Source organism: Dendropsophus ebraccatus, chromosome 10 (assembly GCF_027789765.1).
Source record: "Dendropsophus ebraccatus isolate aDenEbr1 chromosome 10, aDenEbr1.pat, whole genome shotgun sequence".
NCBI lineage: Eukaryota > Metazoa > Chordata > Amphibia > Anura > Hylidae > Dendropsophus > Dendropsophus ebraccatus.
In genome coordinates this window covers 87,958,527-87,975,803 of record NC_091463.1, presented here as the reverse complement: position 1 = coordinate 87,975,803, position 17,277 = coordinate 87,958,527, and the positions used below count along the sequence as shown (strand labels likewise).

General features: G+C 42.8%; 1 protein-coding gene across 6 annotated transcripts in view; it reads left to right on the top strand.

The window, feature by feature from the left end:
* The window catches only part of MSH5 (mutS homolog 5), an 88,873-nt gene extending 87,573 nt beyond the window's left edge, over nt 1–1,300 (top strand). For all 6 annotated transcript variants that reach the window (XM_069943746.1, XM_069943744.1, XM_069943748.1 and 3 more), the window contains one exon: nt 619–1,300. In XM_069943746.1, the coding sequence (XP_069799847.1) occupies nt 619–727 (109 nt within the window). In that variant the 3' untranslated portion in view covers nt 728–1,300. The remainder of the gene's footprint in view (nt 1–618) is intronic.
* Nucleotides 1,301–17,277: the final 15,977 nt, after the last annotated feature.

The window sequence follows — 17,277 nt, the reverse complement described above, 5'->3', positions numbered from 1 at the left end:
CCACAGTGAGAACACTCTCGCTGCAGCTTATCCCCTCCTTCCCATAGAGAACACTGGAATGCTTGGCTGTGCCGCACGTCCCTGTGGACGTCGGAAGACAAAACTGAGGGTCGGACAATTGTGTGGCCAGCAGTTATTGAAGTTGTATGGGGGCCTTTAGGGAGTCCAAAAATATATTCTATTGTAAAGAAATCTTTATGGGTTGGGTCCCCATAGCTAGTAAGACTATGTAGAGGAATTGTATTACTCACGGTTTTGTGCTCTACAGTGGCCTATTGCAGGGTGTAAGGCAGGAAGTCATGTAGCATCAGCTCCAACTAGGCCCACTAGGAGTTGCAGAAGAGCACTTGTTCCTTGTTCCTCTCCTCTGACAGATTAGGCATTGTAGAAATATACTTTACATGATGCCATGAGAATCACTGGGCATGACCCAGACTGGCTGGACTCCCTGACCTCAGCTTGCCATTTTGACAGTTTTCTGACATATCTGTGCTTCGGAAAAACCAATTGTGGTGTAATAAGCGGTGTAATATAACTTGGACTAGCAACATAAATAGTTTTTCTCTACCTTCTCTCTCTTCTCCATCACATGACACACTTTTGTTTCTCCCATCACAGGTGTCGTAAACTAGTCTCCAGATTTCTTAGTCTAGACCTTGATGATCCTGAGCTCGACCTGGAAAAATACTTGTCTGAAGAAGTGCTACCCTATTCCTCCATATTCTAAACTATTGTATGCAAAAGTTGTAGACAGACCGAGGCCATAGGAGGTGGATTCTGTAAGAGCCCTGTTATGTAGCATTGGGAGGTTGGAACCCTTAACATAAGTGTTTGGAGATGTCGAGCCTATTGAGACAGCTTGGTTGCTATCGAGAGACAGTCTAACCTCTCTTGGGATTGTCGGGCAGCATAACCCTAGCAGCCAATCTATTCCTTAAAGGGGTTGGCCACTTTATAGTACAAATGTTAAGTGTACAGTATTAGTAAGTGTACTCACTGTATATACTGGCAGCAGCTCCCTGTGTACCTCATAGAGCTAATATCAGACTCCCCTTCTCTGGGCTTTGCTGTCCTGCTTTGCTGTGATTTTGTGCATAAAGGTCCCTTTACACATACCGATTATCGTCCAGGAACTTTGCTATAAACGTGCCTTCAGCTGATAATTGACCCATGTAAAAGTGACAACGATCAGCGGGAAAACGCCTCATTCTCGTCGGATGCCATTTTTTGTGATCCTTTAAAATCTGATTATCGGCCTTCCTGTGTAAACAGAAGATGTGCGGCCGATAACAAAGCAAAACTGACAGTACAGGTATGCATATATCTGTGCTGTCAGTCTCTGCATCACATGAACAGTACATACTTATCTTTTGCACTGCTGTGTGATCCAGCATCATGCTCTCTGGCTCTCCTGTCCCGCTCACCCGACCAACGCTGTATCTTCCAGCTGCCCCTACCTCCTCTGGTTGTCAATCATTCTGGAGAAGGCAGCTGTGTGCTCTGACATCCTGCTGTCTGGCTCTCCCGTCCTGTTCTCCGTTGGTGCTGCTGTATCTTCAGGCCACTGCCTTCTCCACAATGATTGACATTCAGAGGGGCAGGGGCGGCCTGAAGATACAGCGGAGGAGGGGATTGCCAGAGAGCGGGATGCCGGATCAAACAGTAGCGCAAAAGGTAAGTATGCACTGCTTGTGTGATCTGGAAACTGACAGCACAGATATATGCATATCCGTGCTGTCAGTTTTCATGGATGCACAAGCAATATAACATATCTGTGCTGTCAGTTTCCATGGCTGCACAAACAATACAAGAATCATTTGTGCAGCCTGGCCACTCAATTGCTAGTGTCATGTAAAGGGACTGCAAGCAAGTGCCAATCTTTCAATGTTACCATGCCCCTCCCCCAGTGTCAACTAAGCCTTTATATGCCTATGGAGGACACAGGGGGAGGGTCATAGTCACATGCTCCTCCATGTCGGCCATCTTATGGACAGAAGCACTACAGAGCAGGACAGCACAGCCTGAAGAAAGGGATCTGTTGTCAGCAAGTGCAGTGAGTACACTAACTAATACTGTACATTGAACAATTTTACTATAAAGTGGCCAAACGGGCAATGAGAGAAGGGCAGAGGCCTGGTAGTATGCCCAATGTTCACTAGTTAACAAGTCACTTGTTTGTTATTATGTTTTTCTCAGCTTTGAAAATAATAAGTGTGTAGTCTCTGGTTATTGACTTCATCCAGTAATGTTACATCAGTCTGTCATCTCTACGATCTTGTTTAAAAAGTAACGTTTATTTTTATGTATCTGATGCGCTTGAAAAACAATGTAGCCCAAGTGTAAGATGTAGGTGCAGGTGCGGCGACACACAAAAATAGAACTGAGTCCAACACTTAAAATGTCACTGTTGTTTAAATTGTTTGCAGAAATCAATAGTACAGGTGATTTTAAGAAACTTTGTAATTGGGTTTTTTAGCCGAAAAATGCATTTTTATAATGAAAGAAAAAACAGTTTGAAGCTCTCCCCCGTCTTCATGGTTTTCTATGGAGAGGGGAGGAGTGGAGAAAGATGAGGCACCAAAACAGGACAACAAAGAGTTAATTTACAGCTACATCACCGGGCTATCTCCTCTGAATTCAGCACTGACCTCTCTGACCTTTGAACACCGCTTTCCCACAGTTCCCGCTGTGTAATCCTTTGTTCTCTGCTCTCTGCTGGCGACTAATCTCCCCCTCCCCCTGTCTTGTGGCCTTGTCCAGGTAGCTATTGTACTCTACTAGGATGTTGTTTATTAGAAGAAGTCGAAGAATACTTATACTCACGTTTAGATAAATATCTGAGCGCCTTCTGCCCTAACCAATTCAACAAGTACCAGGTAGCAGAAGTTCCAAGGTTTCCTAGAAATCGCAGTGCACTGTCAGTAAGATACATCAGCTTTCTGCTTTTTGTCCTACTGGGGGTCAGTTCCTTGCTGTGGTAAGTGCCCTGACTGTTGAAGAGAAGGATCCCTGGCATAGACAAGGAAGAACCCAGAGGATAGTTACCCCTTCTGGAGTTTGGCATTGCATGCTGAAGCAGGATATATTGTGGGCAGTGTTCACATGCAGTGTTCAGGATGCACACACCTGTGATATATATAGTATATATACCTGAAAAAAAAACATAAACATGGTTAAAAGTAAAAGCTTATAATCATTACAAGCAGTGCACTCGAGATAACTGAGTTTATAGGGTTCAGTTAAGGGCAGAAAGACTATCACGTAAACTAAACACTACTTTCTATCTACCATAAAACAACATCCTAACAACCAGTGCTTGCAATGTGTAAAAATCTGCCGCCTCCTTAAGGGGTTAATCCTACAATAAAGTAACGCTTTAAAAAAAAAGGAGCCATAAATGTGAAGCTGGAAACGATTTTCCTAAAACGGTGCAAACAAAGATGTGTAAATCCAGTGCGGCCGGAAAGGTTACCATCACAGAGATAAAGGAGTCCCAGATGTTCCTGCTATAAGATATTCATGTCCTGTAATCCCCATTAGAGTCTTTGGAGCAATGTGTCTCTATGACAATATAACAGACCAAAAATAAACCCTCACAGGTCTGGATCCAGTTAGAGAGACGATAAAGCATAATGCTGACTCATCATCTGCTGCAAAACTACAACCCCCAACAGGCCAGGCCGGGAGTTGCTGTTTAGCAGCAGTGATATTATAAGCTTTGTTTTCTGTTATTACCTCATTTGTCTTAAAGGGTTTGTTCACCAATTTTGTTTCTTTTAAATCAAGAGATTTGTAATTTACTTCCATTAAAAAATTTCAAGGCTTCCAGTGCTTATCAGCTGCTGTATGTCCTACAGGAAGTGGTGTATTCTCTCCAATCTGACACAGTGCTCTCTGCTGCCTTCTCTGTGCATGTCAGGAACTGTACAGAATAGTAGCAAATCCCCATAGAAAACCTCTCCTGCTCTCCAGACTGGAAAGAATACACCTCTTTCTGCAGGACATACAGCAGCTGATTGGTACTGGAAGACTTGAAATTTTGTAATAGATGTAAATTACAAATCTCTGGCACTTTCTGGCACCAGTTGAAAGAATTTTTTGTGAACTACCCCTTTAACCCTTTACAGCAGGGGTAGAGAACCTTGGCTCTCTAGCTGTGGCAAAACTACAATTTCTGTCATGCCTAGACAGCTAAAGCTTTGGCTGTCCAGGCATGATGGGAGTTGTAGTTTTGCAACAGCTGGAGAGCTAAGGTTCCCTACCCCCGCTTTACAGACCTGGCAGGTGGGTGTATTTATGTAGCGCTGAGGCTTTGTTCTGCAGCAGCTGATTGTCAATTACCGCTAATGGAAAGCTGCCGCCCCTTATACACAGCCGCCCCGGGCTAGGTTCCTAATCCTCAGAAACATTTGTCTTTGTCTATAACAAAATCTATTATTACATATTGGTCGTCTGTCAGCAATATCATTTACTAGTTAGCGATGCTTGTATTTACAATATGGAATTACTATTTAGGCAGGGGGGTCCCAAACCAGCCATAGACCCTACTAAAAAATTATACCCAAAAATGTATCAGGGACCCTAGTGCAAGGTCTGTAACAGAAGTGGCAGAAGATGGCAGAAAATTAGGTGTTATTGTCCCAACTGACTGTACAGATATAGAGGGAATCTGTCACTAGGTTTATTTCACCTTAAATGAGAACAGCATAAACACGTGACAGAAATACTGAACAGATCGGTGTATTACTTACATCATTCTGTTCAGCCGTTCTCCTAATATGCAGGAGAATAGGATTATTTCGCCACACCCCTCCCCCCGCCCTCCAGCTGCTGATTGACAGTTGACTGACTATACACAGCATGGATAGATAACTGCCAATCAGCAGCTGGTGGGTGGAGTTTTCTGCTTCTCATGAATATCCAGGACTACTGGGCTCATGCACATAATAGAGAGGACTATTTATTGTCCATTTTATTTAGTGGTATATCTCTGGATCAGCTGCACAGAACAGTGTAAGTGATACATCATTCTGTTCAGCTTTTCTGTCACTAGTTTATGTTACCCTGTGATAGGACGGCAGAAACCTACTGACAGAGTCTATAATTATTGAGATGAACTTGAATATTGCCCCGTCTTCCGTCCTACGACGTGTTTCCCTCATCTCCTTATTATGAACTCCTTAGGGGGTGGGAAGGATGGTGTTTATTAGGTGAGTACAGCGGTCAGGATCTTGCATCAGGAAAGTAATGCTTCCTGGGAACAATATGTAAATGAGCTCTCCTCCAGAAGGAAGAATCCTGGTGTGTGGTTGAACTCGTGTAAATAAGTGCTGTATTTTGCACTTAAATCGGCTTGGATGATGGAGACCATTGCCCTCCTGGTTAACCCCATCACAAGGCTTCCATCATTATGACTATATGATGGATTTGAAGCTCTGGATAAGAAAATGATCTATGACCTGAGCTATAAGAATGTGTTAAGGAATGAATCAGTGAGGAATTATGGACATTATTTAGCTTATAAAACCATATATATATATATATATATATATATATATATGTCTATATAGTCTTTATATGGGGTTCAGCCTATGATCTGCCCATCTATCCCTGTCTGTGCACTGCAGCGCTCCGGCATTAGCATGATGACCCTTTCACCCATTAAACCGATCAGAGCCTTTGGTTCTTTGTGCTCTTCTGTCTGGGTGACCCTCTCACCCGGTGAGGGTATTGTAGAGCGAGCGGCGGACAGCTAATCCCTTCTGTGCTGACTCGGCTGCTGCACGGCCCTCTGTGCTCTCTCCTGTCACAGATTAACATCCCTGCAAGCAGATGCCACATCCCGGGCATTGTGTATAAACTGGCACTATTATAGCCTCGCCATGTCATGTACATTTATAGCATATTTCTCTGCATTCCCCTACACGACCTCGGTCACCACTAGTGCCTGCGAGAGGACCCCCACTAATAGTACCTGCCAGAGGGTCCCCATTAATACTGCCTGCCAGAGGGTCCCCATTAATAATGCCTGCCAGAGGGTCCCCACTAATAGTGCCTACCAGGGGGTCCCCACTAATAGTGCCTACCAGGGGGTCCCCACTAATAGTGCCTACCAGAGGGAACCACTAATAGTGCCTACCAGGGGGTCCCTAGTAATATAGTATGCCAGATGCCCCCACTAATAGCGCCTGCCGGAGTACCCCTAGCAGTAGTGCTGCCAGAGGACCCCCACTAATAGTGCCTGCCAGAGGGACCCTACTAATAGTACCTGCCATAGGGCTCCCAGTAATAGTGTCTGCCCCACTTATACTGCCAGCAAGAGGGGCCCCTGGTAATAGAGGGTCCCCACTACTAGTATCTGCCAGAGGGTCCCCACTAATAGTACCTGCCAGAGGGACCCCATTATTAGTGCCTGCCAGAGTACCCCTACTAATAGTGCCTGTCAGAGGGCCCCTAGTAATAGTGCCTGCCAGAGGACCCCCACTAATAGTGCCTGCCACGGGGGCCCCTAATAATGGTGCCTGCCAGAGGACCCCAACTAATAGTGCCTGCCAGGGGGCCCTTGGTAATAGTGCCTGCCAGAGGGCCCCTAGTAATAGTGCCTTCCAGGGGGTCCCTAGTAATAGTGCCTACCAGGGGGTCCCTAGTAATAGTGCCTGCCAGAGGGTTCCCACTAATACTGCCTGCCAGAGGGAACCTAGTAGTGCCTGCCAGAGGGCCCCTAGTAATAGTGCCTTCCAGAGGGCCCCTAGTAATAGTGCCTGCCAGAGGACCCCTAGTAATAGTGCCTGCCAGGGGGTCCTTAGTAATAGTGCCTACCAGAGGACCCACACTAATAGTGCCTGCCAGAGGACTCCCACTAATAGTGTATGCCAGAGGGCCCCTAGTAATAGTGCCTGCCATGGGGTCCCTAGTAATTGTGCCTGCCACAGGACCCCAACTAATAGTTTCTACCAGGGGATCCCTAGTAATAGTGTCTGCCAGGGGGTCCTTAGTAATAGTGCCTACCAGAGGACCCACACTAATAGTGCCTGCCAGAGGACCCCTAGTAATAGTGCCTGCCAGAGGACCCCCACTAATAGTGCCTGCCAGGGGGTCCCTAGTAATTGTGCCTGCCAGAGGACCCCAACTAATAGTTCCTACCAGGGGGTCCCTAGTAATAGTGCCTGCCAGGGGGTCTTTAGTAATAGTGCCTGCCAGAGGACCCACACTAATAGTGCCTGCCAGAGGACTCCCACTAATAGTGTATGCCAGAGGACTCCCACTTATAGTGTATGCCAGAGGACCCCCACTAATAGTGCCTGCCAGGGGGTCCCTAGTAATAGTGCCTGCCAGAGGACCCCCACTAATAGTGCCTGCCAGGGGGTCCCTAGTAATAGTGCCTGCCAGGGGGTCCCTAGTATTTGCCCCCACTAATAGTGTTAGTCAAAGTGGTCTAGTACTAGTACCACATATTGAAGTGTGCTCAATAACAACAAGACACACATACTGTAACTTTGCCATAGTGCCAACCAACAGTATTCCCACTAGCATCTCCTTATTATTAATGTTTTTTCCCCCACAATATTTAATTGTAGTTTTCAGAATAAGATACAATAAAGTATCTTACAAACAAACAAACAAGTAGAACACGGCATCCCGAATACACGAAGGGAAGCGATAAATATATATGAGGCTCAGGGGGCCTCTCTATGTGGTATCACTAACTGACACTGCCCCTAGCAACCAATCAGATTCAACCTTTGATTCCTCACAGATTTTGTGGAAAATGAAAGGTGGAATCTGATTGGTTGCTAGGGGCAACTGAGCCAGTTTCACTTTACACCATGTTTGATAAATCTCCCCCATACATACATCTACCCACTAACTTTGCCTTTCTTTACATGACCACTCCTGTCCTTTACAAATTTTCACCTCTAACTGCTGCTCTGGCCGTTCTATGTCACACAACGGTGATATCACTATGCACAATGGTCATATCATTTGTAATTTGCTATGTTATATGTTAGTCATGCCCCTATATAAGAGCCAGGTGTAGCCTTTCTATAGATTGTGCCCCAAAAGCTTAACACCCCTCTTTACTATGTTGAATTATAGGTTATGTCCATACAAATCGTCTAATCGTAACTAAATAGACCAGATATGGAGAAAGCGGCAGCACGTTTCCTCTGTCAGTCTCCAGGCTTTATCCCGGCCTCACCCTGATATCACTTGTCCCCTGTATGGAGCACCATTGTTCTTCTGCCTCTGGACCATTAATCCTCGCTCTGCTGACACTGCTCGTTCACTCCCTACGTTTTGTTAAATAGATTAGAACCCACAATAATACAGCAGAGCCGACTGTGTTTAATGCAGCCATATAGTGATCAGTGGTGGAGCTAGGAAGGTCACAACTAGTGTGTGTCTCATACTAGTATAGGTCTCATCCAGATTGTGGGACTATTTAAAGCCCATTGGGGTAACCGATCTGTGATTTGGTCTAGACTGGCTTGCAATAAGGTCAGGAACCTAAAAGCCCCCATACATAGGAACATGCGGCTGAGCGTTCCTTTAGTCTCTATGGGAAGGGGTAAGCTGCAGGGAGAGAGCTCTCACTGCGTCGTATCTCTCAAAGGGCTCGGGCGGCAATTTTCCATCACGTCTGACCCCTATCACCACTGACTTCATCTGTTGGTGGTTGATCGAGAGAGCCCCATACACCTTAGGATGCCTGTACACAGAGAGATTTACCTGACAGATTTTTGAAGCCAAAGCCAGCAATGGATTTGAGAGGAGGAGAAATCTCAGTCTTTCCTTTATGACCTGTTCTCTGCTGATAATCCGTCAGATAAATCTCTTTGTAAAGGCACCCTTAAACTGACGGCCGAATCCATTGTGAGGCTGTGGGGTCAGCCGATATAAGTGTGAGATACAAATGTTTTATTTTTTTTTTCTATTTTGTTTTTATCTTTTGACTCTAATTGTTTTTATTTTCCTTTTTGTACATTGTTATGGGGGCTGCCTTATTGCCTAGACTCTTTTTAACAGCATTTAGTGACATGCTTTACAGCGAGCCTCATGGACATAGATGACAATAGACAGACTCTGTCCTCTTAAAAGAATGTGAAACATTTCTGAGCGCACTGTGTGACCCGTGAAGAGGTCATTCCCCAGGGAGCTACTATTGTCACCTCTATCTACTGGTGTCACATGTCGCTGCAATGCCGTACAGATCACTTTACTGCAGCCTCCTCTTATCACCACAGACACAACAGGAAGTCTCAGCTTAATTTTAACCCCAGTGGAGAAAACGAAAACTGCAAGATATCAGGATTATTTTATAATATAGATAAAAAGAAAATGGAAAATTGGGGGTAAAAATCATTCAACATTCTTAAAAAATATGTTTAACATAAAAACTCAATTTAAACAATAGGTCATTTTCTGATTACATATATATATATATATATATATATATATATATATATATATATATATATATATACTCCCTGATATATATTACTCCTGATGTATCCCTATTACATTGTGCAGTAACATAGTAGATAGAAGTATTCATGCGGAGTGATAAAGCTGTCACAGCAGACCCGCAGCTTATCTCCCATGTAACGTTTGTTTGCCATGGGAAGAACAGACTGTGAGAAAGCCGTATCTGCAGTGTGGGAAGAACCAAGCAAACCAGTATCCATCACACTGGTCCCAGTGCTTTATTATGCTTCATCTAAACTGGATCAATAATGTAGATTGTGGTTTATTTTCTATTTAGATACATGTTTATGAGCTATCCATAGCATAGCATGCCATATCATTTATTACACAGCAAAATGTGCACAATATGCCGTCACCCTCCTAGACTGGAGGCTCTTTACTGGTGATAAGCAAACTTACCAAAGGTTCAGGGTCGTCCGTTAGTTTCGGATGAACCCGAATGTTTGGTAAGTTTGGCCATCGCTACACATCTACAATTCTGTCTAATAAATGGCATATAGCTATAAACTATAGATGTGTATCTGGAATCCCCATAACCAGAACCCAAAATTATTTATAGTGATTGGTAAACAATATTTAAAAGTAAAAATTTTGCCAAAATTTTCTGCATTTCTTACATAACCTAAATCAATATAAGTTGGGCTCCTCTATACAGAGGGTTCCTGTTATTGTATAGTACTCGATGCTTAAGAAATTTCTTACACCTCTCTAGTAAATATATTGTGCAATTTACAGAAATTTGTGATTCTTTATCTTTAGGAGACCCGGCCACATCTGTACATTGCACAGACAACCTATTCACTTACATGAGAACTGTGTAATATTTCTTTTCCCCTGTGGTGGCGCTGCAGGAAAATTTAGCAGGTTGCTCCACAGATTACAGCTGATCGCTGTGAGTCTCACCGTGGTGGTATAGATGTGAGAGCTGAGCTCAAGAGCCGGAATTAGAAAATATTTCTATGTCTTAAAGGGGTTATTCAGCGCCACAAAAACATGGCCTCTTTCTTCTAGAGTTAGCACCACTCTTGTCTCCAGGTCAGGTGCGGTTTGCAATTAAACTCCATTCACTTCAATGGATCTGAGCAGCAAAACTTGCACCCAACCTGGAGCCTTTTTTGGAAGAAAGTGGCCGTGTTTTTGTAGCACTGGATAACCCCTTTAGGGCAATACCATGTGTACCGACCCTTGTCCTATGGGTCCACATCATAGCAGTATGCCAGATGGGAGTCCCCCTCCAAATTCCTCTGGACTCCGCTCCACCTCCAGCAGGTGACATTCTGTGAAGGCGGACGTTTTTTTTCTGAGCGTTGAAGCCATTTTACAGAAGCGTCCGTGTATAATAAGGTGTACATGGAAGCTGTTCAAATTACAACCATGGGGCTCGCAGGAGAAGACAGAAGAGCTTGGGAAATATTCCAGCAGATTTTCCAAATTCCTCCTGTCTATCTCTCTAGAGTCCATTCACTCAGATGGTTTTCATATTCTGGAGAGTTTCCCAGAGATGTATCTTCTTTTAGTAACTGAACAAGCGATCCCATACACATGTATATCTGTTAGATCCCAATGTACAGTCACATTGTCACAAACAGCTTCTCATTGAATGTACAGAACAGTATACTACACAATGCCAGATTATCACAAATATTGTAGCTTGGTCAGATAACACTTCCATACAATTATCCAAATAGCAGTGCCATCACCATACGCTGAAAAATAATATGTTGTACAATGGAGTAGACCACCATCCTGTGCTAAAAAAAAAATAATAATAATAATAATAATAATAATAATAATAATAATAATAATACAGAGCTCAAATAATACCGATATAAGGCACTCAGATAATACTAACACACAGTGAACAACCAATACTAACATACAGTGCTCAAATATTACCAACATACAGAGCTCAACCAATACTAATATACACTGCTCAAATAATACCAACATACAGAGCTCAAATAATACCAACATAGAGTGCTCAAATAATACTAACATAGAGTGCTCAAATAATACCAACGTACAGTGCTCAACCAATACTAATATACACTGCTCAAATAATACCAACATGCAGAGCTCAAATAATACCAACATAGAGTGCTCAAATAATACTAACATTGCTCAACCAATACTAACATACACTGCTCAAATAATACCAACATACAGAGCTCAAATAATACCAACATAGAGTGCTCAAATAATACTAACATACATTGCTTAAATAATACCAACATATAGTGCTCAAACTGTACAGTGCACAAATAATACTAACATACAGTGCTCAAACCATACCAACATACAGTGCTCAACCAATACTAACATACAGTGCTCTAATAATACCAACATACAGAGCTCAAATAATACCAACATAGAGTGCTCAAACTAATGCTAACACACAGTGCACAAATAATGCTAACATACAGGGGGACATTTATCAAACTAATTGCGCCTGTTTTTAGTCTAATATATCTAGTTTGCGCTCAAAATAAATCTAATATGAATTTATGAAGCTTTTTTTAGACAAGACTATCCAAATTAGTTGTGACTTTTTGAATTATATATTTTTTTTTGTTAATTAGATCAAAAGTGCGCCAGAATTCTTTTTTAGCTAAATTTATTAACTTTATTAATTTTTTAAAAAGTCGCATATATTGGCTACGTCTGCTCCGAACCAGGTGAATTTATTAGACTAATTAAAAGACCATTATTTTTAAGACACATTTACTATGCTATTAGACAATTTACATAAATTTGACTAAACACATTAGATTGGAAATTATGCCAAAACATCTTTGACAAAATCGTCTTTTTAGATTTGTTAGTAAATATCCCCCACAGTGCTCAAACCATACTAACATACAGTGCTCAAAGCATACTAACATACAGAGCTCAAACCATACCAACATACAGTGCTCAAACCATACTAACATACAGTGCTCAAACCATACCAACATACAGTGCTCAAACCATACTAACATACAGTGCTCAAACCATACTAACATACAGAGCTCAAACCATACCAACATACAGTGCTCAAACATACTAACATACAGAGCTCAAACCATACCAACATACAGTGCTCAAACCATACCAACATACAGTGCTCAAACCATACTAACATACAGTGCTCAAACCATACCAACATACAGTGCTCAAACCATACTAACATACAGTGCTCAAACCATACTAACATACAGTGCTCAAATAATACCAACATACAGTGCTCAAACTATACTAACATATAGTGCTCAAACTATACTAACATACAGTGCTCAACCAGTTAACATACAGTGCTCAACCACTACCACCATACAGTGCTCTACCAATACTAACATACACTGCTCAAATAATACCAACATACAGTGCTCAAATAATACCAACATACAGTGCTCAAACCATACCAACATACAGTGCTCAAATAATACCAACATACAGTGCTCAAACCATACCAACATACAGTGCTCAAATAATACCAACATACAGTGCTCAAACCATACCAACATACAGTGCTCAAATAATACTAACATACAGTGCTCAGATAATACAGTGCTCAAACTATGCAGTGCACAAATAATACTAACATACAGTGCTCAAAATACTAACATACAGTGCTCAAAATACTAACATACAGTGCTCAAAATACTAACATACAGTGCTCAAACTATACTAATATACAGTGCTTAAATTATACCATCAAATTGGGGGACAGTTATCGTACCCGTACTCCAGTTTAGATAAAATCCCTCCCCTTTTGGGCAGGGGATGCATCTGGTGTACATCTGCCCCCTTTTTGTGGCATACGCCAGGGGCACATGTTGATAAATGCCTGTAAGGCCTTATTCACATGTCCCGTAAAGTTGTCCGTGATGACGGAAAATCACTGACCGTGTGAATGAGGCCTTATACTACTATACAATTCATAGTAAAATCAATAGTGTTCATCAGTTTTCAGGGATGGCTGAATGCCCATTTAGGTTGCTCACTCTTAAAGGGAATCTGTCACTAGATTTATGCTGCCTTAAATGAGGGTGGTATAAACTAGTGACAGATATGCTGAATAGATCGGTGTAGCATTCTGTTCAGCTATACTCCTGATATGCAGGAGAATGGGGTTCAGGCTGCGTTACTCCCTCTACCCTCTGGCTGCTGATATATACACAGCATAGATAAACAACAGCCAATCAGCGGCCAGTGGAAAAAGGGAGCTGGTGCTCATGAATATCCAGGACTACAGAGCACATGCATATAGTGGACAGAACTAGTGTGTGGTGCTCATTATTCAGGAGGATATCTCTGGATCAGCTTTTCAGTACAATGTAAGTGATACATCATTCTGTTCAGCTTCTCTGTCACTAGTTTATGCCACCCTTAGATAGGACAACATAAACCTACTGACACTATCTTTAAGGTCATTTCTGTGTAGGAGACCAAGATTTTGCCAACTAGACCACCTGTCTGAAGCTGCAACTGCAGTGTCACACTATGATGTCTGTTGGGTGTCATCCAGCTAGTGCCTCATACCTTATATGTGGTTTATAGTTTTATACTGTGTTAGGCCATGTTCACACAACATAAGTTTTGTATTAATCAAAGCCGTGATTAATACAAAACTTACGTGCACTGCAGTCTGAGGGAATTCCGGCTGGAGTGTATACACATAGTATACACTCTGGCCGGGATCCTTAGCGGCCGCAGGTAAAACTGACATGTCAGCTTTGTGCGGCCGCTATTCTTTGAATAACAGCCACACAAGCCTGACAAGTCACACAATGGAGAGTGTGGCTCCGGCTGCACCTTCCATTGTCGCCTAAGGTGAATTGGGATGCAGGTGCTGCAGTACCGTCCGGGATGATCTTCGCTGACACCGGCCAATCTGTGACACGGTCGGGTCACAGAACTGCTGGTAACATACGCCACGTGAACCCGGCCTTATGGTGTTTTGTATACTGTAACTGCATATGTACCAGACATGGTTGGAGGCAGAGAAAATATCATACACATACAGACACATAGACTTAGTCAGGGAACCTTCTAGAGAGAAGGGAGGAGCTTCCATCTCTACTGAGAGAAACAGGAAGTTGTGGAGGAGGCAGGAGGACACTAGTCTTTCTCCCTGTAAGAGTTAGGTGAAGACCCAGGAGATTTTGGGACATGACCTGTTCCTGCTGGGCATATTGTTCATTCTAAGAGTGCAGCAAAAGAGACCGAGCAGAGGAAGGAATCAGGCATAGAGGTAAAAGGCTGCACAGGACCTCGTGGGCTTCCAGCCAGGCCTAGGACTTCTTGGGCCTAGCTACAGACAGGTAAACCCTGCACCCCCTGTCTGGACCTGCAAACCAGTAAAGACTGTTGTGTAAGATAGGAGTCAACCAGCTAGAACCTATCCAGGGATAAATGCAAAAGGGCGACTGACAAGCCCAAAGGCTAAAGACTACTGATGCCCTTGTACACTTCAGCTGTGTGGGGTACCACAGCCATCACCTGTCAGGTAATATATTTAAGAGGTTGTACCTTAGAATCGGTTAAAGTGTACCTGTCATTTTATTTTTTATTTTTTTTTTGCAGAAATCAATAGTACAGGCGATTTTAAGAAACTTTGTAATTGGGTTTATTAGCCCAAAAATGCATTTTTATAATGAGAAAGCAGTTTAAAGCTCTCCCCCCTGTCTTCATTGTTCTTTATGGAGAGGGGAGGGGTGGACGGAGATGAGGCACCAAAAAAGGACAACAAAGAGTTAATTTACAGCTACATCACCGACTATCTCCTCTGAAGTCAGCACTGACCTCTCTGACCTCTGAATACCGGCTTTCACACAGCACTCACTGTGTAATATTATGTTCTCTGCTCTCTGCTGTCGACTAATCTCCCTCCTCCCCTCTCCATAGAAGACACAGGGGCATGTCTGATGCAACAAGACATAATTTCCTGATAATGAGCAGTGGATGAGAGAGAGGGGATGGGGGCTGGGGAAAGTCTTTTTGAATGCAGATAATGGCATATTTGCCTAAACTCAAATACAAAGTTTCTTAAAATCGCCTGTACTATTGATATCTGCAAAAAAAATAACAATAATAATAATTGACAGTGACACTTTAAGTAAAGACTGTGCCTAGTTTACCTACATTGTCCCCCACACTGAGCCATACTGCAGCTGCATCCCCCTCCTGTCTCCCAGCATGTTCTCATCCATCAGGATACAGCCGCTGTAATCTCCTCCTCTCTTTCATTCATTTATTCGCTGTATTATTGCAGATATAACATATTACACAGTGTCACGTAATGGTGACGTTATGCAGAATAATACATAAAGTTACCAGCCTAATACTACACTGAATACCCTGCTCCCTATGACCCAATGTAACAGCTGGGACCTGTATGTGCTCTGCATGTCTCCTCCAGTATTTGCACACAGGGAGATTACATATCTAAGGGCAGAAATAACACGGAGACGAGGCGGCCGGATATATTTACCTCCAGATTCATATCATGGGAATAAAGCTGGAGAATTCCGCAACTTTCTGACAGACTTTATGTTTCAGTTCCAAAGAATTTTCGAGATCTCTTTTACAGTGTCAGTAAATGGGAAGAGTCTTCTTTATAACCTGCACAAATTTTACACTTTCCACAGCTGAGGATTTGTTACAATTGCATCCTGTGTAGACAATGCTCTGTGAGCGCTACAGCCTGGACTACAGACTGATACATTGTACATAGCTAGTCCTGCTCTTAGCTGAGAAATAATACAGTTGTATCCAGTCTGGACAATGCTCTGTGAGCTCTACAGCCTGGACGTCAGACTGATACATTGTACATAGCTAATCCTGCTCTCAGCTGTATCCAATGTAGACAATGCTCTGTGAGCTCCACAGCCTGGACTCCAGACTGATACAGTGTACATAGCTAGTCCTGCTCTCAGCTGTATCCAGTGTAGACAGTGCTCTGTGAGCTCCACAGCCTGGACACCAGACTGATACATTGTACATAGCTAATCCTGCTCTCAGCTGTATCCAATGTAGACAATGCTCTGTGAGCTCCACAGCCTGGACACCAGACTGATACATTGTACATAGCTAATCCTGCTCTCAGCTGTATCCAGTGTAGACAGTGCTCTGTGAGCTCCACAGCCTGGACCCCAGACTGATACATTGTACATAGCTAGTCCTTTTCTAATTACACGGGATAATTATCGTTCGAAAAATTGTTAGATAGTTCGGATTTGAACGATAATCGTTTCGTGTAATAGCAGACAATGATTAAACAACCAACGAGGAATCGTTGGTCGTTTGATAGAATTCGGGCCTATTTTTATTATTTGATCGTTTGCAAATCGTTCGGTGTAATAAGAAGTCATAGCTGAAACGTACGCAATAGCGACGACAAAACAACCGCAAGAACGATCATAAGTAATGATCATTGTTCCGTGTAATGGGGTCATTTGAGATCGTTTATCGTTAATCGTTAAAAAATCTTTGGTGTAATAGTACGCTAAGTGCACATTGTATCCAGTCTAGACAATGCTCTGTGAGCTCTACAGCCTGGACTCCAGACTGATGCATTGTATATAGCTAGTGCTGCTCACTGCTGAGAAGTAATAGAATTGTACCCAGTATAGACAATGCTCTGTGAGCTCTACAGCCCAGACTGATACAAAGTACATAACTTGTCCTTTTTTAATTGTATCCAGTGTAGACAATGCTCTGTGAGCTCTACAGCCTGAACGTCAGACTGATACATTGTGTCTGTAGGAAATGGTTAAAAAATGTAGCCAATAATATCGGGTACCTGCATGA